The sequence below is a fragment of the Mastigoproctus giganteus genome, chromosome 7 (genome assembly GCF_048544385.1).
Source record: "Mastigoproctus giganteus isolate SK-2022 chromosome 7, ASM4854438v1, whole genome shotgun sequence".
Classification (NCBI taxonomy): domain Eukaryota; kingdom Metazoa; phylum Arthropoda; class Arachnida; order Uropygi; family Thelyphonidae; genus Mastigoproctus; species Mastigoproctus giganteus.
In genome coordinates this window covers 38,702,453-38,729,904 of record NC_143581.1, presented here as the reverse complement: position 1 = coordinate 38,729,904, position 27,452 = coordinate 38,702,453, and the positions used below count along the sequence as shown (strand labels likewise).

At 36.3% G+C, this 27,452-nt stretch overlaps 1 protein-coding gene across 1 annotated transcript in view; it reads right to left on the bottom strand.

Moving 5' to 3' along the window:
- The window catches only part of LOC150082829 (uncharacterized), a 212,899-nt gene that overhangs the window by 128,670 nt on the left and 56,777 nt on the right, over positions 1-27,452 (bottom strand). Inside the window, exons 4-5 of the mRNA XM_090376841.1 lie at positions 16,486-16,587; positions 8,062-8,180 (exon numbers count right to left, since the gene is read on the bottom strand). Of these exons, the coding sequence (XP_090232967.1) occupies positions 8,062-8,180; positions 16,486-16,587 (221 nt within the window). The remainder of the gene's footprint in view (positions 1-8,061; positions 8,181-16,485; positions 16,588-27,452) is intronic.

Genomic DNA, 27,452 nt, shown 5'->3' with positions numbered 1-27,452 from the left:
CTGCTGATCTCACTTTTCCTAATTATTCATTGTACAATTCTTTTTGCTCAAGGGAGTTATATGTGCATATGTCCACTCTGATATTCTCTGTCAGGGACTTAGAAATAAGATAAAATAAAATAAAATAAAAAGTGGTAAAGCTGTCATCAGATATGGGTGGGCATATTTAGATAAAGGTGGAATGTAGGTAAAGCAAATATGCAGAATCTAATGTCAGCTGAAATAAAAATTCCCTGATGAAATATCTGACCATGTATCAGTATTTACTTCAGCTGACATCAGATTCTGCATATTTGCCTTACCTGTATTCGATCTTTATCTAAATATGCCCACCCATATGTGATGACAGGTTTACCCTTTTTATTTTATCGTATTTTATTTTTCTTTTATTTGTATTGTATTTTACTTATTATTAATAATTTTACTTTACAGTTCACTCACCTCCTATTGGCATTGTAATTCAGCCCATAATTTTCTTAATTCCGCATAACTTTTAGGATATTAACATTCTTTCACCTTTTACAAATCTACTGTACTTTTTTTCTACTAACCTTACCATTCTAGTCACTGGCACTTTGTGTAATTTTCACCTCCATCTATGCATACTTTATCTAATATATCTATTCATACATACTTATATATATACTTCTGCATCCTTTAATGCTGCTTTGCACTTTTAGATGCATCTGTCATACCTGACTTATCAATTTTTCATCAACTGAAACCTTTTTTCATCCACTGAAACTTTTATTTTAAAATTACATTTAATATATATACACACACTGATGAGCCAAAACATTATGACCAGAACGTCACCTGGAGTTGCAAATTGAAGCAACCGCAGGTGAACTACGCGTGTGCGCAGGTCAGGACATGGTATAAAAAACACCTGATACTGAGCTCCGTTAATCAGTGTTACTCTTATTCTTCAGATGGGAAAGGCAGTAGACTTAAGCGAGTTTGACAAAGGCCAAATTCTAATGGCCAGAAGACTGAGTCAGACCATATCTGAAATGGCACGGCTGGTGGGGTGCTCACGGTCAGCCGTGGTTAGTACCTACTGAAAGTGATCCGATGAGGGAAAACTCCACGAACTGCTCATCAATTCTGAGGTGAGTGAAGGCTCTCCCAGATGGTACGTGTAATTGGAATGCTGGTGACGAGAGTAATGTGTCACAAAACACAGTACATCGAACCCTGCTGAAAATGGGGCTGCATAGCCGCAGGCCACTCCGAGTGCCCATGCTAACCACAGTTCACTGGCGATGGCACCTAGATGGCAACAGCCTTTCCGTCTGGTCGTGCTATCTTTCAGCAGGATAATGCGTCATGCCACACCACCCGGAATGTTCGAGACTGGTTCGCGGAACACAAGGAAGACTTCCAGGTATTGCCCTGGTCTCCAAATTCCCTAGACATCAATCTCATTAAGCATCTATGGTTTGTGTTGGAACAGCAACTCCGATCTGTGGCATCTCAACCACGGATCTTACAGGAGTTAAATGATCTGCTTGTTACATGTTGGTACCAGATACCACAAGACGCGTTTAGAAATCTTGTACCGTCCATGCCTTGCCGGGACAAGCTGTTTTGGCTGCATGTGGAGGACCAACATCATATTAGGTAGGTGGTCATAATGTTTTGGCTCATCGGTTTATATATATATATATATATATATATATATATATATATACAGTCGAACTTCCCTATAACGAATTCGATAAATCCAGCGAAAAAATTCATTATAGGGAAATTTCGTTATACAGAGAATAGCTTTTTTATTAGAAATTATCTAATTAGAAAAATGAAAACGAATCTACATTTATTTTTAATGTATTTTATTTCAAAAACATACTTATTTAAATTACGTTTACACAATTTTCGCTAGTAAGTATCAAAAATTTAAAAAAATCTAATTTTCGTTTGCACAGTACAATTAAAAAATTGTCTGATTCTCAAAGAAAACCTCACATTTGTTCAGAGCATTAAAAACATTATCAGGAACATTTTCACATAACTGTAGACCCATACGAACCAGCGATTCTGTAGCCAGGTGGGAAGGAGCAGCAGTGCATAGCACATGCTTCTTGATTAGACCAGGGTTTGAGACCATCACCACCAAATACGGAAGATGCGGAAAGGTCAGGGAATGATCTCCGCATATCCCGGAGCAATACGGCCTTAGTTGCTAATGCTCCTAAAAAAAAAACCAACCCACCCATATGAAACCGTTAATCAAGCGTTAATATTTCTTCGTGAGTTGGCTTTTCTACGGGTTGTTCTGATGCATCATCGTTAATTTCTTTGTGATCATTTAACACTAAGACGAGCGTTTAACACTATTCAGCAGTATTTCATCATCATTTGGATGTTCTGCTGTGATCTACATAAACATAACTATCCAGTGTTATTTCATTTTCGATGTTTCCGGATGATTCTAATAATGTCCAAAAGTTTTTCAGTTGTGAAAGGGGCAGTTCATCTAGTTCGTCCAGTCGCTGTTCAACTTCTATATTCAATGCAAATCCCGCTTTCGAAAAACAATTTTGAATAGTATATTCAGTGACATCGTTTGTCCAAACTTTTGCCAGTTCAGAGATGCAATCTCTAAGGTTAATTGTAACCTCCAAGTTTCTATTTTCTGATAACGCATTGACAATCTTCATTATTATTCTCTTTCGATAATGAAATTTAAAATTGTTAATAATGCCTTGGTCCATTGGCTGGAGTTTTGACATTACGTTTCATGGTAAAAACAACTTCGCACTTTTAAGTTTGGCAGAAATAGAAATATTGGCAGGATGTGCCGGACAGTTGTCAGTTACCAACACGATTTTCATTTTTTCTTTTGTTATATGCTTGTCTAGTTTTAATGTCCATTCTTCAAAAATATCACTTGTCATCCATGCTTTTTTATTAAAAGGTGTAATCAACTTCCAAAGACTTTGTGCCTCTCAAACATCTTGGGTTTTTTGATATTCCGATGACTAAAAGTCTTAATTTTTCACTTCCTGTCATATTTGCTCCAACTAGCACAGTGATTCTTTCTTTGCTTTGTTTTCCGCCAAAACGTTTATCATCCTTAAAAGCAAGTGTTCTATTCGGTAAACATTTAAAGAATAAACCCATTTTGTCAGCATTAAAAACATCCTTACGCTCATATTCTTCCAAAATCTTCTTTAAGGTATTATTCCTCCAACCGTTGCAATCTTCTTTGCTTACGTTAACACTTTCTCCACAAATTTAAAATTTAGTGCTCGCATTAAATTCTGTATGTCCAAGGGACTGTGCAAATTTCAGAGCTTGTTGCTTAATTATTAGGCCTGATATTGGGATATTCTTTTCACATATCATTTGCACCCATTTTAGAACAGCTTTATCAACATCTTCGTATATCATCTTCATACACAACTTAATTCGCTTCTTGTCTGCTCCTCTTTCAATTGCATTTAAAATTGATTCTCGATTTTTTTAAAATCGTAGATAAACTGCTTGCAGATTGCCATATTTCTCTGCAACATCTTTTTTCTTAAAACCCTGGTCAATATCATAACAATCTTTGCTTTATCATTAATACTTAAACACTTTCTCTTCGACATTGTTTTCGCAATTGTAAAAATTACTGGACTGCAGCTCTTGCCAATACATACACCGCAAACTTCGCTGTGCTGACCATATAGTGAACAGGTACCGCCTACTCAATGACGTTCGCTTGCCAATTCAACAGTATCACTCACATTGAAGAAATATACAACTTTGTGAATTTCTTTTATTCTGCTTCCATTCATATTTACACGAAAGAAAATTTATGATTAACGTATGCTGTACGTTACTTTTCAGAAAAAAAAATAATAAAAAATAAATTTCGTTTCAAGGTGCAATGATTCGCGAAAAAATTCGTAATACAGAGAAATTCGTTAAATAGAAGTTAGTTTTCCATTATTTGGTTTTTTTTTTTTTTTTTTTTTAGGAGCATTAGCAACTAAGGCCATATTGCTCGAGGATATGCGGTGGTCATTCTCTGACCTTTCCGCATCCTCCGTATTTGGTGGTGACGGGCTCGAACCCTCGTCTAATCAAGAAGCGTGTGCTATGCACTGCTGCTCCTTCCCACCTGGCTACGGAGGCGCCTATAGAAGTTTGTAATAGAGAAGTTCCACTGTATATATATATGCTGGTGTTCAAAGAAAGTGCATCACCTAGGAATTTCATCCAACCCTTTTTCGCAATGGTACGTTACATTAATGACTAGCATCGCAAATAGAAATATAAACAAAAGATATTTATTAATAGTTAATGCAAAGCTAAGTAATATTTGACAGGTGCTCTCAAAATATTCCAAAACGAGCATTTCCAACCTTATACAATAGTTTTGGTAAACACGACAATTAGGGCTGAAATGTTATCAGAAGCCCTCAATTTGCTTCAGTTTATCATTTTAAATGGAAAACAAAATGAAAAGTTCACCAGGTGCAAACTAATATTTAGTTGAACTGTATCTGGCCCTGATGACAGCAGCACACTGTTGAGGCATTGACAAGATCAATTTCTGAAGATAATCAACTGATAGTTCATGGTTCCAAACACGAATTATGGCTTCCTGAAGTTCACGAAGGGTCTTTGGTTTCTTTCTGGCAACTGCAGATTCCACACAGTGCCAACAGTTCTCTATAGGATTCAGGTCCGGGCTATTTCCTGGCCAGCTAACAGCTGTAATGGACCATTTATAAACTGCAGGTGACCTACTCTACGATACAAAATGTATCCCCCATATCATTTGGCTGGTAGGGAATTTCACTGTAGACACCATACGGTCTGGATGGTATTCTTACCACATCTACGGCAAATTGTTTGTCTCCCATCAGAGCTATGCAGGTTGAATTTCTTCTCATCCGAGAAAATAACTGACTTCGGGGATCCATTTGACATGCTCCTTACACCAAATTAATCAGGCCTTTTTCATTTTTTGTGTGAGGAGGGGTTCTTTTTAGGATGACGGGCTACAAGTCCATTTTTGAAGAGGCATTTTCTGACTGTTACTGCACTTGCTACCATTCCTGTATGTTCTTCCCATTCTCTTTTCAGCCCAGACAAAGAAGCCTTACGGTTTTTAAGGCACGAGTGCTTCAAAACGCAATCCTGTTTTGGCATAGACTCGTTTGTGTCCGGTTCCTTTTTTCCTATCAGCAGAACCAGTATTCTTGAGTTTGGAAAGAAATCTACTCACTGTCGACCGATTACAAGACAATCTCTAAGCAATAAGATAGGAAGAACATCCTTCCTCATGTAAAGCAACAATAGCACTTTTTCTTCGTGGCATCAACTGCACGTAACTTATAATTTTAAGGGGTGATGCACTTTCTTTGAACACCAGTGTATATATTTTGTAATAACTAAGAGGAAATTGGAAGAAAAATTGTTTCAGTTGAACATAAGAAAGGCACCTGGGGTGGATGGATTTTTCCAGTTATATTAAGTGAGACAGCAAAGGAAGTAAGCAAACCCATAGCCATAATTATGAGAGCATCCTTGAATTCAACAGAATCCAATAATGCTCTCATAAGCTCTGGTCCATCTAAACCACCTGGCAACAAGATTAAGTAAACCACAGTATATATATGTTTTCACCCAAAAACAAATCAACAAGTTCTTGTGACTGAAGTGACCTTTTGTGACAGCAATATTACGAAGACAGCTGGAAATGCTTATGTATTATTGTTATTTATTAAATAAAATTAACCTTAAAACAAAATTCTTTGAATTAGATCTGAGTTGGATTTACTAAAACTTTTCATTCTACAATAAAATTTTTTAATCCTATTAAACTTTTTAAGAATTCCATAATAATCCTTAGTTACTGTCTTTACAGTCACTGAAGAAGTGGTAAGAAAATACCATGAAACATTTCACTCCATTATGTACATACAAGCAGTTCACGCTACATGAGTTCCTGGGTCTACGAGTTTTTTTTTTTTTTTTTTTCAAATATCAACAAAATCGAAAATATGAACATTAATTGCAAAAAATGAATGTTAAACATTCATAAATACCGCATTTCAAACCATGCATGTAGCTATACAATACAGTGTACCCCGCTTTACGATATTAATCCATTCCAGAGACACCGTTGTATCATGAAAATCTCGTAATGTAAACCCAATAGCACAGTGTTTTTTGGTAATTCGTTCCACGACCTGGGAAGTACTGAAATTTTTGCTATATAACTCTCTAAAAGGTAATTTTTATAGTGTAAATTTATTAGTTACCAATTCAAATCATTAAGATGCACCACACTTTCATCGTTATCATATGTTCTGTTATAAGAACCAATTTTGAACGGCCCTGTGATATTTTTCTAAAGCACATTTCTGGAGGTCATGACCTTAAAACAATAAAAACAATTTGCACATTCTGGTTTATTGGGCTTTTCTGTTACTGCATGAAATTATAAACGGGTAGTAAACTTCATGTTATTGCACTTGCAAAAATACCGATAGCTGGAATTATGTGATTTTATACTTTATTATGGCGAAATGTGTTTCCCCTTTAATGAAATCTTCAATCATATAAAAAACAAATTTTCAGAATCTTCTCTTCATTTTGTTTTTAAGCTTTGTAAACTTATTACTCTGTGCAAATCGTGTTAGTTGCAATTTGTACATTCCATCAAAAAATGCTTATGCATACTATCGAAATTTATAAAGAAAAAAGAAGATTATCTTGGAAACAAATGCCACTTAAAGCATTTCTGAAAAAGAGCAGAAACTCCACAAAGGCAAAAAATAGTGGTATAGATAAGAAATTCAGGTTTCAGGTTGGAGTTCAGGTTCTATTATTCCTACTCCTTTAGTTTTTCTTCTTACTATCTGCATGTTTCTCTTTGCGTTAACTTAAATTTGATTGGCTATTTGATTAATTATTTATTTATATTTATTTTTACCATATCCATCACATAGGGGGCACCACATATTATTTTGACGACTATTACATTATGTCCTAGATACGGTAAATATGTAGTGTGTATTATATATTTAATCTTATTTTAAATATTAAATTACGTTCTCTGTCGGGTCAACGATGATTAATATATGCTTACATTTATATTTTACTTATATTTTCTTACTTTTGATCCTAATATTTCTAAAATTTCCTAACTTTCTATTTACTACATTTGATTTATATCTGGCCTACACTGGTTTATATTTGGTTTAGATTTAAATTACTTAGCATATATTGATCATTACAGAAACAGAGAACCTCTTGTCGCTTTTTGCCTTCAGTCTGGGTGGTTGGTCCCAGTTGAAGTCATCTAGATTGTGGGTAAAAAGAAATAATATTTTTTTTTTTTTTTTTTTTTTTTGCCTTTTCTTAAGTCCCTGAAAGTATTATTATTTGATTGATTTACTTTTTCTATCATTTTCTATTATCCTTAATATTTTACACACACACACACACACACACACAAGCACCCCAATTTGTAATTAATAGGAGATAGCCAAATAAATGTAACAAAAAATTTAGTTAGCTACTGTGCTACTCCTGAATTAATAGCCTGTTTACAGTAATTGTGATATGTTATAATAAACACAAGGGAAAATAAAGAATTTTTTTTCAATGTATGTGATTCTCAGTACTTCACTGGCATTTTTACATTTGATGTCATCCTTTTTAATAGCAAGTATCTGGCAATCCTGATTATACCTGCTTTCATTTGGGGAAGGTTCCTACAAATTTTTTACAGAACAGATAATTTTTTTTATCATTATTCGCTTCACATATGTAGATGTTGTTGTTATTGGAAGTTTTATGGCGCAACGGCAGATAGCTAAAGGCCATTATGCACCAAACAATGGCAGGAGACAAATATGTAGAGAGGCGAATCTAGAAATGTCAGTCTGCATACTGAAAAATATTTGAACAAATAGAAAAATTATCGTTATCACTTATACATTTCCAAGGCAACTTTGACATAAGCATATAACAGCATATAGAACATCATGTCAGTATTAACTAAACAAAGAAAAATTTAAATTTTAATAAAAGTTTCAAAATATAACTTACATTCCATGGATGAATACAACCAACTGTTTATATTGAAATAGGAAATAATGAGTATCAGAGAGGATATAAAAACCATTAAACAACCCAAAAGAGCAGAAGTGACGCACAATATAAATAACCTATGAAAAAAAAAAATTTTAAAAGTGTAATTTAATCTTTTATTGAAGCTAAATTTAAAATTTAGCTTAAACTTTTATCTTAGATGAAATGGGATATACAAGGTTTGATCATGAAGTTCTCTGAATGTCGCAAAAAATTAATTTTATTCAATGATAAATGCTTACATTAATATCCTTCAATATAATTTCCATTTTAAACCACACTCTTGTTCCAACATACGGGCCACTGATAAATAACATTTTTGGAAGTCTTAATTGGGAATGCTTTTAGGTTGCCTATCATGTTTGACTAGATTTCTTGAATAGACTAATCATTTTCCTTTCAAGTCCTGTTTTAATTATGGGAAATGCAAAAAGTCGTATGGTGCCAGATCAGATGAACAAAATGGATGAGCCACAATGGGAATGTTTCTGTTAGTCACAATGTTCAAATTATGCCATTTTCAGCACATGTGATAAATAATGAGAAAAACAATTGTTCGCTTAAGGCAACGTTCTGCTAGACTGACATGTAACAGTAAATTAAAACTCAGTATGTGCAACCATGCTCAAAAGATGTTGCTTAAAACCCCTCATTATCTTTTAGCTACTGCTATACATTCAAGAATAAGATCATTCACCAAAACGTTTTGATCAAACCTTGTACAATAGAGACTATAAAAGTTTAATAACACATCAGTTATATATCAAAATAAATGTATACAGTAACTCCTGTTACAAGGAATACTGTTTTAAAGAAATTTTCACTAGAATGAAAATATTTCTAAGTGCTGGTTGACTCCTATTAATAAAGTCTTATTTGAACAGAATAGTTTTGGTGAAATATTCAGTACAATGAATTATTTTCAGTCTGTAAGCAAAGTGCTGTAAACTCCTTCAAAATCACAATGTGCTGTAGCCCCCTTCACAATCTTTTAACTACTGCTATACATTCAAGAAGATAATTCAGCAAACGTTTTGATCAAACCTTGTATAATACAGACTATAAAGATTTAATAAACACATCAGCCATATATCAAAATAAACAAATACAGTAAAATCCCATGACAATAAGTATTTTAACTGAAATTTTCATTTGCTATAATGAAAATATTTCTACATCCTGGTTGACTCCTCATTATTAGTTGAAAGTATCATTTGAAAAAAAAAAACAGTTTTGGTGAAAAATTCAATACAATGAATTATTTTCAAAGTTCACCTATGCCTAAAATGTACTAGTTTACAACAAAAGAAAAACTTTATTTGGAAAATTGTGAATACACTGTGCACCAAGCAATGGCAAATCTTTACACCCTATATGCCAAAAATGAACTGAAACAAAAAATAACAAGTTTTGCATCAACAGAAAAAATAAATAATTTTGTGTGTCATAAAAAAAAAACTAGCAAAACTTAGTAAGCAGTCTGTATTGTTATTATAAAAAAAAGTAATACTTAAAGGTTTCTAATGAGAACTCTGTCGCTTTATATAATTTTGCACACAATTACAATTATGGTTTTCACCACCATATGTGGTTAACAGACTAAAACAAATGTCTCCAAATAAAAAAATACTTCTTTATAACGAACTACTTATGACTGGCTGCAAACCCATACATTTTAAAGGTTCTCAACTATGTGGACAGCAATTCATCTATGTCAGTCAGTGGCTGCTGGAGAAAGTATAACAGTGCTGACTGTATAACAAATATAAAGCAATCTCTAGATGAAATCAAACCACTTGACTTGGAACATGTGCTGGTAGAAGTTGTTGCTTGATGCAGTGAAAGACCAAAATGGTATCTCATCAGTAGATGAGAATTGTAGAGGATTGTGAGGTAGCAAACGATGTGGTAAAAAGAAGGCAAAGAGAGTGGTGTGATTCAAACGCCTCAACTATCACTGAAGACTGGCTGACAGCATGTTTGAAATGGTCCTTTTGATGGAATATAGTCTAAAATTTAAAAGAAGATTGGAAGTTCTTAACTTCCAATCCCATTATGGAAAAATTTCAATTAAAGTTCTTATTAAAAATTTCAATTGGAAAATTAAATTGAAAATTAGTTATTAAATTTTAATTGGAAGTTCTTATGGAACTTCCAATCCCCTTATGGAAAATTTTCATTAAAGGTTTCCTTGTAAGGAAACCTTCAATGAAATTTTTAAAAGGATTTGCAATGCAAGATGAAGCAAATGTCCATAAACAAGTTTCAAGAATATTGCAAATGTACCCCCTTCTGCAGACCTTGAAAGCCACCTTCTAGAAAGTCTTCAGGAGGATTCCACTCTAATTTACCCTCTTGTATCACTACTGCACCCATTATCTTTTCAATATCATTATCAACTTACTTTTTTTTTTTTTTTTTGCATTTTATTTTTCATTTATTCTTCTATAAATTCTATAAAACATACGGAGGGTTAATTCTTTTGACAACGATTTTGACAGTCCTTTAAAACTACGAAATTCCATGCCGCCACTACCGGTTGTGTTCCCTGTTCATGGACTATCGCAATTTCTATCGAAGTAAAGCCAGCTGCAAAACTACCAAGTCGATCTTGTCCCATTCCTGCTGGCACACTTTCCACAAACCTTCAACAGTTCTGGGGCAGTGGTTTCCGAGAGCTATTTTCAAAAGTTCGAATGCACAAAAAATCCATGGGTGTGGCATCAAGTGATTTAACAGGTATATCTTCAAACGGGATCAAATGAATACCTGTCACCGTTTCCATTCTCTGCAAAAAAAAGCACGGGTGGAACGTGACTGTGGCTGGACACCTTATCCTGGTGCACCCTGACCTTTTCAGTGTCAATGTGGGTATTTCGCGTTCAAACAACGGCTATAGAACTTCAGTTTGATAATACACTGTGAGTTGACTTTCACGTTTTTAGCAACTCTACGCAACTCAAATTTGCCGTTATAACAAAAACCGGCTACAACCATAAAACCTCAGCCAAAACTTTCCTTGCACTGATGCGCCCATGTTGGAAAGGCCTTGTCACTCTGTGGACGGTAATAAATTGCTCGAATTTTGTTGCAATAGGAGAGGTAAACCCACGCTTCGTTCAATTTTGTTACAAATTTCCACCTTTCAGCTGCCAGATATTTTTCGTAGAGTTTTCGAGCATTGACCCACCCATTTTTGTTGAAGACAGATTCAACAAAAAACACTTCCTTAAATGTCGATTGCCTCTGGTCAATGTGAAAATTTGCAGCAGTTTGCCTTTTCTTTTTTTGAGTTAACCACGTTTAGACATGTTTTCTGTTGAACGCCTGTATCACTCACCTAGGAGTTTCCTTGGTTGTTTTGCTATCCAGCAGACCATGACAAAAATGCAAATGCTTGGGAATTTCCACAGGACCAATGCTTCCTTCATAAAGTGGTCACAGTGATTTCCCCCAAATTTTTCTTTCGTGTTATTTTTATTTTTTAGTTGATCTCTGTTGAGGTTAGTGCCATGGATGGATTTCCTTGTATGTTTCTAGGCAGGAGTTTTCATTTTGCACCAGTACTATTTGCAGGATATTCTGCTGCTCTGTCCTGGGTTGGTGGAGGTTCATGCTTATTAATCTGGATTTTTTTTTTTTTTTTTGTTTGTTTTTAGTTTTTTGTTAGGTAGTTTAAATTGTTTTTTTGTGCTTGGATGCAGATAGAATTTGGCAGCTATTCACCATTACTTGTTGCAGTTGTTCTTGTACATGATAAAATAGTGGTTTAATTTTGTAAATCATAAAATTTTACATTTTGTAAAAATCTGTTATTTTATTTTTATCTTCAGTTGATAAAGAGGCACACCGTCTTGAAAGCTACTTTGTGAATGTTTATTTGTTTTTATTGCCTTTAGTGTCTATATTTGTTTTTTTTAATCAGTTTTTATTTTTCATTATTTTATTTATACATTGTTTTAATTTTATTAGGTTTCCATATATTTTCTTTTATATTTTTATATATTTAAATAAAGTTTTATTATTTCTGTTTTGTTGGTTGTGACATTATTTTTAATATGCTTATATCCAATGCTCAAGGCTTTTTTGCTAATATTTGCATGCAATTAATTTTTGATGGATTAGCAATATGTTTCCAGCCAGGTTTATTCTTACTAATACCATTTTCATTCATCAGCCAGTAGTTTACATATATATTTTGTTTTAGAATTGCATCATATGTTTTAGTAAGACACTAAAACAATTGATGAAAACAGTTTAAATGACATACTGTGTGAAGAACTGCTCTTGCTTCTTCACTAGTTATATTTTTTGTCTTCCAGTCTATAACACAATTAGCAATCACAAAACTAGATAAATTTTTTCAAACAATATGATTTAGTTGATTGGGACTTATTATTTTAACTGGACAAATTCTTCCAAGCAAAAAAACATTATTTACTAACTACACAACAAGTACCACTTATTCTTCTTATCTCTTCTAGTCCCTTTTTTGTGAATTCAATTGCTAAATTCATCTTTACTGAATTCAATTGCTCTGCAAAACTTACAGCAATCCTTTAGTGATTTCTATGTATTACATACATATAAATCACTCTGAGTAACCATTAATTACAGTAAATCTTGATATTTGCATGTGATGGATACATTCTTAGAGGTTGACAAGTGAATAAGTGATAAGTGAATGGAAATCAGTAAGAGAAACGTGTAATACAGTAAATAAACTTCCTTTATAACACTGCTTATAATGCTCTTTTCTTCTGACTTCGTGGTCAGTCCTATGGGATTCCATGTGTTTTTTAATATCTATAGCACTCCTTTAAAAAACTTCCCCACATCACTTTTTTTTAAGGTCCCAAGAAGAAATTAACTCAGGTAAATATAACTTACCTGAGTTAATTTCTTCATCTTGATTTTGAGACAGACATAATAGAGACCAAATTCTAGGAATTGTTTATGGTGCTATTCGTGTATTTCAATAGAAATCATTTCCCATGCAGGGTTTATTTCATACAGTCTTTAACTGCTTTGAAGATAAAAACATCAAAGCTCAAAATCAATGCTTTGAAGATAAAATCATCAATGCTCAAAATATCAAAGGCAGATATTGTTGGGATATCAGAGACGTGGTGTCACACAGATATAAGGAATGCAGAACTGGAATTTGGGGAGTACAATGTGTACAAAAGGATAGACAGGATAGGAAGGCAAGGGGGTGTTATGCTATTAGTTAAGAAACACATAAAATCCAAGGAAGTGAAGCCAGTCAACATCACTGGACTGTGTAGTGTCAAGTCAGTTTGGTGTGACTTAAGCAGTGGGAGATCAAAATTGAGAGTAGGAGTGTGCTATAGGCCTAATGACTCTGATGAGTATAATAAGAAACTGTACAGGGAAATAGTGGGCCAGTAAATCAGAGAGTCTTATAATGGGGGATTTTAATTTCCCAGATATTGACTGGAATGTGTGGGTTGGTCACTCACACACTAGCAACGCTTTTGTGGATTTATTGGATGATTGTTTTCTACATCAGCATGTTCGGAAGGCAACTAGGGAGAGTAACACTTTTGATCTGATTATCAGTAGTAATTCTTCATGCATTAAGAATCTGCAGATAAAGGAACCACTAGGTGGCAGTGATCACAGCATGCTGAAGTGGGATTTACTCAAAAGAGGAAACTACCATCAGGGGTAGGCGCCTCCGTAGCCAGATGGGCAGGAGCAGCAGTGTGTAGCACACACTTCTTGATTAGACCGGGGTTCGAGCCCGTGCCCACCAAATACGGAGGATGCGGAAAGGTCAGGGATTGACCACCGCATATCCCCGGAGCAATATGGCCTTAGTTGCCAATGCTCCTAAAAACCAAAAATAACAAATAACCATCAGGGGTAAAGGGAAGAGTTTTTGCTTTCATAAAGGCGACTACAATGGTCGGAGACAGTATTTAAATTCTATACAGTGGGACCTACTGGTGATGTTACCAACAGCAAATTCAAAATGGGAAGCATTCAAAGAATTTATCTTGGAAGCTACTAGGGTTTACATAACTAAGAAATATTGTTCAAGGTTTAGGCCTAAATGGATGTCAGATGAACTAATGAGACATTGGCAGAGAAGAAAAATGCATGGGATACATAAAAATTAATGGGTGACACGGAAGCCCACGATAGATATAAGCTGGTCTGTAACCAAGTCACAAAGGAGATTAGGCAGGCAAAGGCAGATTATGAGAAATCCTTGGCAAAGAAAAACAGAAAAGAGTTCTTTACCTACGTAAACTCTAGAAGGAAAGGGATGAATCAGATTGGTCCACTGGATATTCATGGTTCAACTGTTGATGATCCTACTCAGGTGGCTAACAAACTAAACAAATATTTTGCATCTACATTCACACATGAGGAGTTATTCAGGAAAGGGAATGCCAGAGGTGAAGTAAACTCTGGCAGTGGGCTAGATGATTTTGTAATAACTGAGAGGAAAGTGGAGGAGAAATTGTTGAGGATAAACATAAAAAAGGCACCCGGGGTGGATGGGATCTATCCAGTTATATTAAAGGAGGCAGCAAAGGAAGTAAGGAAACCCTTAGCCATAATTATGAGAGCTTCTTTGGACTCAGGGGAGGTACCCATAGACTGATGATGTGCAAATGTGACCTGAATTCACAAAGCAGGATCAAAGGCTGACACAAGTAATTATAGACCTGTGAGTTTAACTTTTGTTCCAGGAAAATTAATGGAGGCACTGGTTAAAGAAGCACTGCAGGATCATCTAGACAAGACTTCAGTTATAGCTCGGACACAGCATGGTTTTGTTAAGGGAAAGTCTTGCCTGACCAATTTGATTGGATACTATGATGCAGTCACAAAAGAACTGGACTTTGATATCATATATTTGGATCTTAGAAAGGCTTTTGATACTGTTGCACATGGAAGACTGCTGCACAAATTGGAGCAGTCAAGGCATTGGAGGCAAATTGCTGCTATGGATAAAGGGATGGTTGAGGGGGAGAAGACAGAGTGGTAATCAATGGACATTGCTCATACTGTTTTCTGTATTTATAAATGATACTGATGATGGTATATCAGGCTTAATATCCAAGTTTTCAGATGATACGAAGGTTGGCAGACTTGTTAATGGCACTAATGACAGTATGCTGCTGCAACAGGATCTAGAAAAGTTGAGCAGATAGGCTGAGAGGTGGCAAATGAAGTTTAACATTGACAAATGTAAAGTACTACGTATGGGAAGCAGTAACCTCAGAGTAACGTATCAACTCTGTGGTACTACACTGACAGTGGTAGAGAATGAAAAGGACCTGGAGGTAATTGTGCAGGCAGGTATGAAGGTTTCTGAGCAGTGCAGATGGTCTGCAAGAGTAGCTCATGGTGTCTTGTCAATGATATATACAGGAATTTTTCTAGCAGGGATAAGGAGGTGATTATCCCCTTGTATAAGGCAATGGTCAGGCCACATCTTGAGTACTGTATACAGGTCTGGAGGCCTCATTTTAAGAAAGATTTGGAGCTGTTGGAACGAGTACAGAGAAGGGCAACAAGATTAGTGAATGGAACAAAGGGTTGCTGTTACGAAGAAAGGCTTAAGTTTTGCAGATTACAGTGTTTGGAGACTAGGCACCTGTGAAGTGATCTGATTGAGGTGTATAAAGCCTTGAATAATTTGGGCATGCTCAATGCTGATGGGATTCTTCCTCTTGCTCAGAGTAATCACCTGAAAGGGCATAAATTCAAATTGAGGAAAGACAGTGTGTAGGATAGATGTGCGGAAGTTTGCCTTTAGCCAGCACGTAGTTGATTGGTGGAAGAAACTTCCATCTTTTGTTGTGGAAGTTGATAGCCTAAATAAATTTACGGGTGAGCTGGACGGTTATTTGGAACGAATGGAGGGGTGAAATCTGAGCTTTTTTTTTTGGCTGATGCTGCATAAGCTTGCTTTCTTGCCTCGTGTGCCTCTACTAATGCTAATAACTGCCTTTGTGTGTGTGTGTGTGTGTGTGTGTGTGTGTGTGTGTGTGTGTGTGTGTGTGTGTGTGTGTGTGTGTGTGTGTGTGTTACTGTATCCATAGTGTAGTGTCCAGACCTACGAGTTTTCTAATATTTTGTTCAAGTTCCTAAATAGAAGTTAATATGCCAATATGTTCAAATTGCTACATAGAATTTAATAGGGTGATATGTTCAAGTTGCTACATAGAAGTTATATTTTCAGTTAAGTATAATAAAAATTAACATTAATTTTTCATTTGTTTTTTATTAATGGATTTATTTTCCTTGATAAAAAACATAAATGTAATGTTGTCTAGCTTTTTCTTTGATAATATTTATTCAGTGATTTTATTGAGAATAAAGTTTGGAATAACATCTTACCCATAATTTCTTCCTCCAACGCAGTTATTTAGCCATTTACAGTGATGATCAAATTCAGACACACACTTGTTACATGCACTACAATGTTTTGATCGGGGTCCTCTGAAACATCAATATTTAGATTAATAAATTCACATATACATTAAGATATAAAAAAAAACAGTAGCTCATATAATTAATACATTGGGTGACCAATATTCACAACCCATTCATCAGAAAAACAATATATTCAAAGAGAGATAATTCATACTATTCTGAAGAGAATTATTTTAAAAAATAAGTGCTTCAACTCTCCACCTGATCAGGTATATAGGGTGTCTCAAAAATACATGGCATAACTTCAGGAATGAGTTCCTCATATGTAGACAATAAAAATATTTTATATCAACATAGTTCCTAAAATGCTTGGTTTCCGAGTTTTAAAGTCTGTCTATGACACTTAACTGTTCACATCATCTTATAGTAATTGTTCATAATATCCACCTTCTGCCTGAATACCACTGGCAGAACATTACTCGTGCAGGGTAATCTGCTGGTCCCAAGGCCTGTACCCATTGCAGATGGTGAGGATACAGTTGGTGTTCTCGCAACATTCTACAAATAGTCGAAGGTTGAACAGCCAGTTGCATTGCTATTCTGCATGTGCTGATTCCAGGAGTGGCATGCACAACATCCAAAATCTCCTCCTCTACTTCAGGAGTCACAGATCTTGGCCATCCTCTGTCAGCACCACGAGGTGTAAAGGTCCCATGTTCACAAAGGCGGCAATGGATACCTTCAAACGTTTTCCTGTCTAGACATCTTCGTTCTGGGAACCTTTCGTGGTACAAACGACGAGCCTCCAGAGCATTGCCGCCTGCCAAACCATATATAAAGTGCATATTCACTTGCTCCTGATTTGAGTACATGTTCAGAAGGGAAAACCACCAGATTCTGTCAGTACCTTGTGATGAAGGAAATCACCTGCGGGAGATAAGACATTCCGGGTTAATAACTCGGGAACCAAGCATTTCCGGAACTATGTTGTTATAAAATATTTTTATTGTCTACATAAGAGGAACTCATTCCTGAAGTTATGCCGTGTAGTTTTGAGACACCATGTATATTATATTTAATTTCACTATGATAGATATGGTCTTCCTAATCTGATAACTAAAACCAAATTATTACGTGATTTTCCATGAAACATCAAGTAATGTTACTGGCATACTGTGTTGAGTCACCTTTACATTGGCTAACAGATGCATGATGCTAAAGAAAATATGTTCTTCCAAAGTTACAATTGTTCAGATCAGGTGAACAAGGACAAGAGTTAGAAAATGTTCAACTCATGACACAGTCAATCATAATCATCTCAGGTGAGCAAGTTCTGGAAAGATAAAGTGTAAGAGGAGAGATTTCAGAGGTTGTAAGAATTCTCCATGCGCTGACAAATGAGTCAGGAAAGACAATTTTATTAATTGCATATATGACACGAGAGAGAACATTTTGTGAAAATGAGAAATGTATTTGTAATTTGAGCATAGCAGATACTACAACATGCCTAACTATCAAAACAAAGAGTAATCAAAGATGCAAATGACCTTTCAGCAGCATTATGCAAAATGCTGTATATACTGGCATCATTTGCCACTACTAATACTATTAGAAACTGCCACATCATAGGAAGCAGAATTATTCCAAAATGTTAAAACACAGGTGTCGGTTCATGGTTCCCTGCACAACTACCAAAGATCCTAGTCTATGTGATGAACCATTTCGAACCATTCCCTCCACACCCTCACTACAGCAGTCCTTAAACAGTTGACAAACATTTTATATAAACAACTAGTTAATATAAAATGTTTGCAATTAACATGCATCTCAATTTCAAAATAATACAAGCCCTCATCAGTTTTTATAGCAAGGAAATTTGCTGAAATCAGAACTTTCAAAACATCTCAAGGAATCAATAAATGTAATTAAAGGTTAATAAGAGAATAACTTCTTTCAAATTTGTACTCTTGCTTTGCTTAACTTGCTCCTCAACAATTCTTCTGTAGAACCGTGAGACATAAGGAAATAGTTTACACCTTTTCTTCCTCTTCTATTTCCTTAATTACGAATATATACACTAAGTTGGTGTATATATACAATAATACACTATAATACACACAAATACGAATAATACACTACGAATATATACACTAATTACGAATATATACACTAATTTGCATTAACAACACCCCCCCCCCCCTGGTGTAGGAATACACTGGTCTTGTGATACTGGTGAAGGCTTAAAGTTGGGAATGGCTAATATAGGATTGTAGTTTGCAGTGATCAGTTTTTGAGTGTCAACGAGGAAGAATGGTTTGGTGTCTCAATCTTTCTAACTTTAAACATGGAATGGTTGTAAGGGTAAGACATGCAGGTGCCAGTATCTCAACAGCAGTCAATATGGTAAATGCTCCTGTTTTGTGGAGTTACATGCATACTTTGACTGGCTCAGCAGCAGTTGAACAACCAGCCAAAAGTCACACATGGGACAGCCACATGAGGGGTCAATGCCCTTGATAAGCATTGTGCATCTTGTCTTGTAACACAGTAGCAATGCAGCACCATGGCCTAGTTAACCACCCAGTACAGTTTAGGAATAGCAAGACCAATATCCACTTGAACTTCAAAGACCATTTACATCAATGAGAAATTCTGGGAGTGAAGTTGAAAAAAATGTAATTAATGATGTTAAAATTTCACAGGTTTATCTAATGAAAAAACTTTTGGGCCTACAGGCCAGTAAGGCTCCTGGGATTGATAGCATTTACCCTATAATCTTAAGGGAGATGACAAGTGAGCGTACTGAGGCTAATTATGAGAGCATCGCTGGACTCAGGAGTGATTCCATTGGATTGGAAAAGTGTCAATGTATCTCCAATACATAAGGGCGGTTTTAAGAGTGAAGTGGGAAATTACCGGCCGGTTAGTCTAACTTCAGTAGTAGGGAAAATAATGGAGACTATGATCAAGGGTGGAATTCAGGACCCTTAGATAGAAATGGAATTCTGAAGGACACTCAGCATGGTTTTGTAAAGGGAAAATCATGTTTAACTAATCTGGTTGGCTATTTTGACAGGGTCACTCAAGAGCTGGACTTAGGGAATAATTTCGACATTTATTTGGATTTCAGCAAAGCATTTTTTTCCCCCCACATGAGCGATTCCTTTATAAGCTGAAACAGGTTGGAATCACAGGGAAAATCCTTAGATGGATAGCATGGCTTCAGGGCAGGAGGCAGAGGGTTGTAATAAATGGTTATTCCTCAAATTGGGTTGATGTAAGAAGTGGGGTTCTCCAAGGATCAGTATTAGGACCATTGTTGTTTTTGATTTTCATAAATTACATCGATGAAGGGATAGAGGTTATTTGGTTTTTAGGAGCATTAGCAACTAAGGCCATATTATTCCAGGGATATGCGGTGGTCATTCCCTGACCTTTCCACACCCTCCGTATTTGATGGTCATGGGCTCGAAGCCCGGTCTAATCAAGAAGCATGTGCTACGCACTGCTGCTCCTGCCCACCTGGCTATGGAAGCACAGGGGATAGAGGGTACGATGTCTAAATTTGCAAATGATGTAAAGATTGGTAGAGTAGTTAATGATTGCCACTAAGCAGAGCTTCTTCAGAATGACCTACATAGACTTCAGAGATGGCCAGAAAAATCCAGCAAAGTGTAGGATAGTGCACCTGGGGAACAGTAACCCCAAAATAACTTATACGCTTGGCGGAGTTGAACTAAAGCCGGTAGTGGAGGAAAGGGACTTGGGTATTATGATACAGTCAGATATGAAGTTCTCTGAGCATTGTAGACTGGTTGCAAGGAGGGCCCATTGTGTCCGATCGATGATTTATCAAACAATCACTAGTAGAGATAAAGACATCATAATCCCATTATATAAGGCTATTGTTAGACCACACTTGGAATACTGTGTTCAAGTATGGAGACCGCACCTAAAGAAAAACATTGTGCTTCTTGAAAGGGTCCAAAGACAGGTAACTCGCCTAGTGAGATCAGCAAGAGGGCGTCCATATGAGGAAAGACTTCGAATATGTGGGTTGCAGAGCTTGGAAACTAGGCACCTTAGAGGGGACTTGATTGAAGTGTTTAAGGCTCTGAGAGACATAAGAAAAAGGAATAAGGATGAAATTTTCATGGTTATAAATAATTCTAGAACTAGGGGCCATAATTTCATGTTACGGGGAGAAATGTCTAGACTGGATTGCAGGAAGTTTTATTTTAGCCAGCGAGTTATAAATTTCTGGAATGAATTACCTACATGGGTGCTAGAAGCTGACAGTCTGGGGAAATTCAAAGGCCAGTTGGTCACCTAAGGGAGGAGGGAAATGCATAGGTTGTCCATTTCCTCATCTCTTATTAATTTTTATTATTTATTTATTTTTTAATATTCTTATTATTAATTTGTTTTTATTCTTATTATTTTATTTTATGTGTTTTTTGTTATTTTATTATTATTTATTTATTTTATTTTATTTATTTTTTTTGGCTGGTGCAGCATAAGCCATAGGCTTCCTTGCGCCATGTGGTCATTACTAATACTAAATGCAATATCAGTATATGGACAAAATTTCAAAATACAGGTTGCGTCCATGAAGTCTGAAACTGAAATTCATTTGAAAAGCTGTGAATAAATTTTGTGAAACTGCAATTTTCCATACTGAACCTCAAAGTGGAAAGTGAATGCCTTGACTTCAGAACATAAATACAAGTTGGAAGTAATTGGCTGTTTCAACATTCATGCAATTACTGCAGTTAAATGTTGTATGTATGCCAAACAGAAGGACAAAAATTAATCAGATTAATTAATCAGATTAACTTCATCAGAGAATCAGACACTCCTCTGTGTAGTGACCACTGCCTCTTACTGCCAATGGTCACTTCACAGGGGGATTTGGGGATGTTAGACTGCAAGTTTTTACACCACTGAAATTTCAGTATATCTCTAAGGTTATACTGACAGCCAAAGCTCAAGGATCAGAAACAGCAAGGGGCCCACCCATACAGAAGATGCCTCCATGTTTTCTTAAAATTGGTGTATGGTGTGCAACTCTCAGTCACAAATATTCAAACCAATTTTATTTGAAAACAAATTCTAAAGTTACCTATGACTGTTCAAGCTTTTTTCAATTAAGTGAATGACAGTGTCAGAAAGGCTACATCAAACAAGGCAGTGCAACATACCATATCTACAGTATTGCAATGGCTGAGACTGCTGTAGTATTGGAGAATGTGCCATCTCAAAATATTTGTGTCCTCTTATCTCCTGATCTGAGTACACCATATTATTTTTTTCCAATGGGGGTTATCTAGAGAAATATGTTTTTGGAACAATTCACATTTACATTCAAGAAAATAAAGAGAACTTCAAACTTATTGTGAAAGCATCCTAACAAGAATAAGTTCCATTTTCACCGAGTGAATTAAAGCCTATTCTAACTACTTTTCTTAGGTCTTAAATTACACTTCTCATTTTTGCAAAGTGTTCTAGGCAATAAACAAAATTTGGGTTTCCAAAAATTCTAAAATTCATATAATCCAGTACCCACTGACCAATCAAATAGTAGTAGAGGCATATGATGCAAGAAAGCAAGCTATGTAGCATCAGGCAAAAAAAAAAAGAAACCATTTCACACGCCCATTTCTTGTAAAAGTTTGTCCAGTTCTTCTTGAATTTATTTAAGCTATCAAGTTCCACAACGACAGATGGAAGTTTCTTCCAGCATTTAACTACCCGCTGACTAAAAGCAAATTTCCACATATCTATTCTACAACTGTCTTTCCTCAATTTGAATTTAAGCACCCTCGGGTTCGTAATCTGAGCAAATGGAAGAATCCTATTAGAATTGAGACTACTCAACCCATTCAAGGCCTTATACACCTCAATCAGATCAGCTCGCTGATGCCTAGTCTCCAGATGCTGTAATTTGCAGAACTTAAGCCTTTCTTGGTAAGAGGACCCCTTTGTTCCCCTCATCAATCTTGTTGCCCTTCTCTGTACTCATTCCAGCTGCTCTACAGACATGCCTGCAGACATGTATGTAGCACTCGAAGTGTGGCCGACCATTGCCTTATACAAAGGGATAATCACCTCCTTTTCCCTACTAGCATAATTCCTGTATATCATTGACATTACCCCATGACCTGCTCTGGCAGCCTGTCTCCACTGTTCAGAAAACTTCATATCTGACTGCACGATTACTCCCAGGTCTTTTTCATTATTTATTGCCCTAAGTGTAGTACCAAACAGTTGGTACATTTCTCTTCTACCCGTATGCAGTACTTTGCATTTGTCAATATTAAACATCAGTTGGCACTTCTCATCCCATCTGCCAAACTTTTCCAGACCCTGTTGCAGTAGCACAGTGCCATTACTGTTATTAACAACCCTCTCAACCTTTGTATCATCTGCAAACTTTGACATTAAGTTTCATATACCTTCATCAATATCATTAATAAATATACAAAACAACTATGGGCCCAACACTGAACCCTTGGGGACACCACTAATAACATTAGTCCATGAAGAGCTGTGTCCATTGTTTACCACTCTTTGTCTTCTCCCACTCAACCATCCTTTTATCCATTGTAGCAACTTTCCCTTAATGCCATACTGCTCAATTTGTACAGCAGTCTTACATGTACAACAGTATCAAAAGCTTTTCTGAAATCCAAGTATACGATATCAAAATTATTTTTTGCATCCAGCTCTGTAGTGTGACCACATCATAGCATTCAATCAAATTGGTCAGACAAAACTTCCCCTTAACAAACCCATGCTGTGTCTGAATTATTTCTGACTCCATTATTTTTCCGGGAACAGAAGTCAAACTAACAGGTCTGTAATTACTCATGTCACCCTTTGATCCCCCTTTGTGAATTGAGAATAAATTTAATTTCTCCACTAATGCTTGTGTCCCCAAGGTTCAGTTTTTTCCCTCACTCTTTTTCTCTTGTATATTAATGACCTTCTTCCCTTGACTGGAAATCCTATCCATAGTTTTGCCGATGAAAGCACATTGCTTTCCACTTTCCATTTTGAAAAACCTTGCCCTGCTAAATCAGCTTCAACTTCTTGAATATCCGCTACCAATTTCTTAAAACACCGATCTTCAGGTAATTCTCCAGTGGGGCAAAGACAACTTAGTTGATTTCAACCCTTCTAAAACTCAGTCTTGTCTTGCAAACTCAATCTTGCAAAAAGAATTCTTCTGCTCCTATGCTTATCTTTGATGACACTCCAACTTCTAGGCAAAATGATATATCTCTTTTGGGATTACCCTGACTTCTAATCTCTCTTGGCATTACAAATATTGCTTCCTCTGCATCTAAAAAACTTGGTTTTCTCTTTCGCTCTCGGCATTACTTTTCTTCCAAACAGCTGTTCACTCTGTACAAATTGGAAATCCACCCTACCATGGAATATTGTTCCCACATCTCGAGCGGTGCCCCCAAAACCTCTCTCAGGCTTCTAGATTCCATTCAGAAGAAGAGGGCAGTTAGGTTAATTAATGACTCCTCTCTAACAGAGTCTCTCCACTCTCTGTCTCATAGACATACTGTTTCTGCTGCATGCCTTTTCTACAGATACTTCCATGGCACTGTTCTTCTGAATTGGCTTCTATAATTCCTGCTCTCTCTTTCAAAACAGTCTGGACATGTGCCGCCACCAGTCAACATCCATTTACTGTCCAACTTCAAACTCACAGAACCAACTTTTCATCTTCCTTGTTTATTCATTCAACTGCTGTTTTCTGGAACAACCTTCCTTCATACGTATTTCCTGAAAACCTACAGAAGTTCAAGTCTGATGTCAACAAATATCTTCTTTCGTCTTCTCAACCTCCAACCCAAGCATGGTACTAAGTAGTATAGGTTCTAATACCTCTCATGTTTGGAGTTTTCATAAAAAAAAATTTGTACATCCAGTCTGTGGTATGGTTAAGGGTTTGCTTACTTCCTTTGCCACCTGCTTTAATGAGCCTTTCTTATGTTTAACTTCAATAATTTCCCCTCCACTTTGCTCTCAGTTATTACAAAATCATTAAGCTCCCTGCTAGAGTTTAATAAGCTTCCCTACTTCCCTACAAAACTTCATGTGTGAATGTAGATGCAAATTATTCATACAGTTTGTCAGCTATCTGTGCAGGATCATCAACGGTCAAACTATTGATATCAAGTGGACCAACCTGATTCATACCCTTCCTTCTAGAGTTTATATAACTAAAGATTTTTTTTTTTTTTTTTTTTTTAGGAGCATTAGCAACTAAGGCCATATTGTTCTGGGATATGCGGTGGTCATTTCCTGACCTTTCCGCATCCTCCATATTTGGTGGGCACGGGCTTGAACCCTGGTCTAATCAAGAAGCGTGTGCTACGCGCTGCTGCTCCTACCCATCTGGCCACGGAGGCGCCCTACCACTTGTTTTCATCCTGTCACTACAATTTCTTGAATAATGGCTTTAGCCAATATTTTTGTTGCATCCAGCTAGAATCAAAAATAAAATCAAAAATTTAGTGAAACCACTGCTACAAACTTAGTAATCATTTCACAATCCATAAAATAAGAGAAAGAGCAGCCCTTAGCAGACCTGCTTTAAAACGGAATTAGTTTACTGTCTGTTGTATACAGCCATCATTTTGATATTAAAGCTTAGCAAGCTTTAATATCAAAAGTGCAGCTAACTAACTATCATACTGACTATCAAAGAATATTCTAGACCGGATCATCATCACCACCCATGAATCAGATGACAGCATAGGGTTGACAGTACAAGAACCATCAGTTGGGAATGATCACAGAGTTCTAAATTGGATGATGAAAATAAAGAGGCTGCAGGTGTTAAGAGACAAAAGGAATAGGTTGCGATTTCAGGAGATTAAAGTGTTACACAGCCTCTATCAACTGGGAAATAGCTTACAGAACATGAATAGATTACAATTATGATATATCTTTATAGTTATCACGGAAGCCTTGAATGCATATACACCATTAAGAAAAGAAAAAAAAAAAAAAAAAAAAAAAGCACAAGAAGGATACTGAGATTATTATTATTTGCTATGTGGTGCAAGGGAGCCTGAGGTTTATGCTGCACCAGGCAAAAAAAAATTTCTGAATTACCCTGTGTGTGCATGTGAGAGAGAGTTAGAATAGAAGGGAATCACCAAGAAAGAGAAGAATGATAATATACAGCTCAAGACCCTGGGTGTGCCAAGCCATACTCACCAGATGTGAGCCCCTGGGATTAGATTATGGATGACTAACGAGTTAGGCAGTTTAGCAGAGTACTCTCTAGGTGCGGTCTGACCATTGCCTTATACAAGGGAATAATCACCTCCTTATCCCTGCTAGAAAAATTCCTATATATCATTGACAATACACCATGAGCTACTCTTGCAGCCCATCTGCACTGCTCAGAAAACTTCATATCTGCCTACACAACCACCCCCAGGTCCCTTTCATTCTCGGAAGATACGTTGATACGTTGCTCTGGGGTTGCTGTTTCCCATATGTAGTACTTTACATTTGTCAATGTTAAACTGCATTTGCCACCTCTCAGGCCATCTGCTCAACCTTTCCAAATCCTGTTGCAGTAGCATAGTGTCAGTAGTGTCCTTGACAACCCTGCCAACCTTCGTATCGTCTGCAAACTTGGACATTAAGCTTGATATACCATCATCAATATCATTTATAAATACAGAAAACAATAATGGACCCAATACTGAACCCTGAGGGACTCCACTAATAACATTAGTCCACGATGAGCAGTGTCCATTGATTACCACTCTCTGTCTTCTCCCCCTCAACCACCCCTTTAAAGGAAGAGCAGAAAAAGATTGCAGGGAAAAGTTAGAGTGACAAAAAGTAATAGAAAAAATGGCCCTGAGCACTTGGTATATTCATAATGAAATAATATTGTACCAACTGGCAATCAATTGGGGAATAGTAACCCAAAATTTCTGGCTGATACAATATTATTTCATTATGACAAAAAGTACTTAAGCCTATAACAGCTACAAACTGATCTGTAATAGTACCACAGAAAAGTTAAGGCTGGCAAATGCAGATGAGAAATTACTGGCTAAGAGGGCAAAGTGGGAAGGAGGAGTTTTTCATATATGTAAATATAAAAAAAGAGAAGAATGAAATAGATCAAATGCTTGCATAATGGGTGTGGAAAGTCTTGGATAACTCATCTGATGTTGTGGATGAGCTGCATTGATATTTACAGAAGAAAAACCATCTGTGCTGAGGAGAAACTGCGAGTGAAGCTGAAAGCATGAAATTATGAAATAAAAGATTATTTATCAGAAAATCTTTCGAGCTTAAAGGCAAGTAAAGCTCCGAGTAGTTGGTAGCCCGCATACAGTAATTTTGAGGAAAGTGGTAGGAGAGTGTGCAGAACATTAAGGTAGATTGTGAGAGTATCACTGAACTGGAAGAAATTCCCCTGGACTGGAGAAGCATCAAAGTGCTGCCAATATGTAAAGGCAGTTCTAAAAGTGAAGTGGCAACTATGCAGCAGTCAGCCTAGCTTAAGCAAAATAATTGAGGCAATGATCAAGAGTGCAATAAGATCATTTAGACAGAAATGAAATTTCGGTCTAAATTTTTATGTTGCTTTAGCAGTTTTTAATCTTCCACAATCTGTGAAGGATGCTGATACAATTGATACCATTGGCACACTAACTGAAGAAGTGTGGGAAAGTCTCAGAATGGATTATTTTAAGAAACCCTTGTAGGGTAGCATTATTAGCTCTTTAGCCAAGATTCCAGATGATGAATGGGTTGAGCACGCTGAATTCTGATGGGATCCTTCCACTTGTTCAGATTACGAACCTAAGGGGGCATAAATTCAAATTAAGAAAGGCCTGATGTAGAATAGATGTGCGGAAATTTGCCATTAGCCAGCG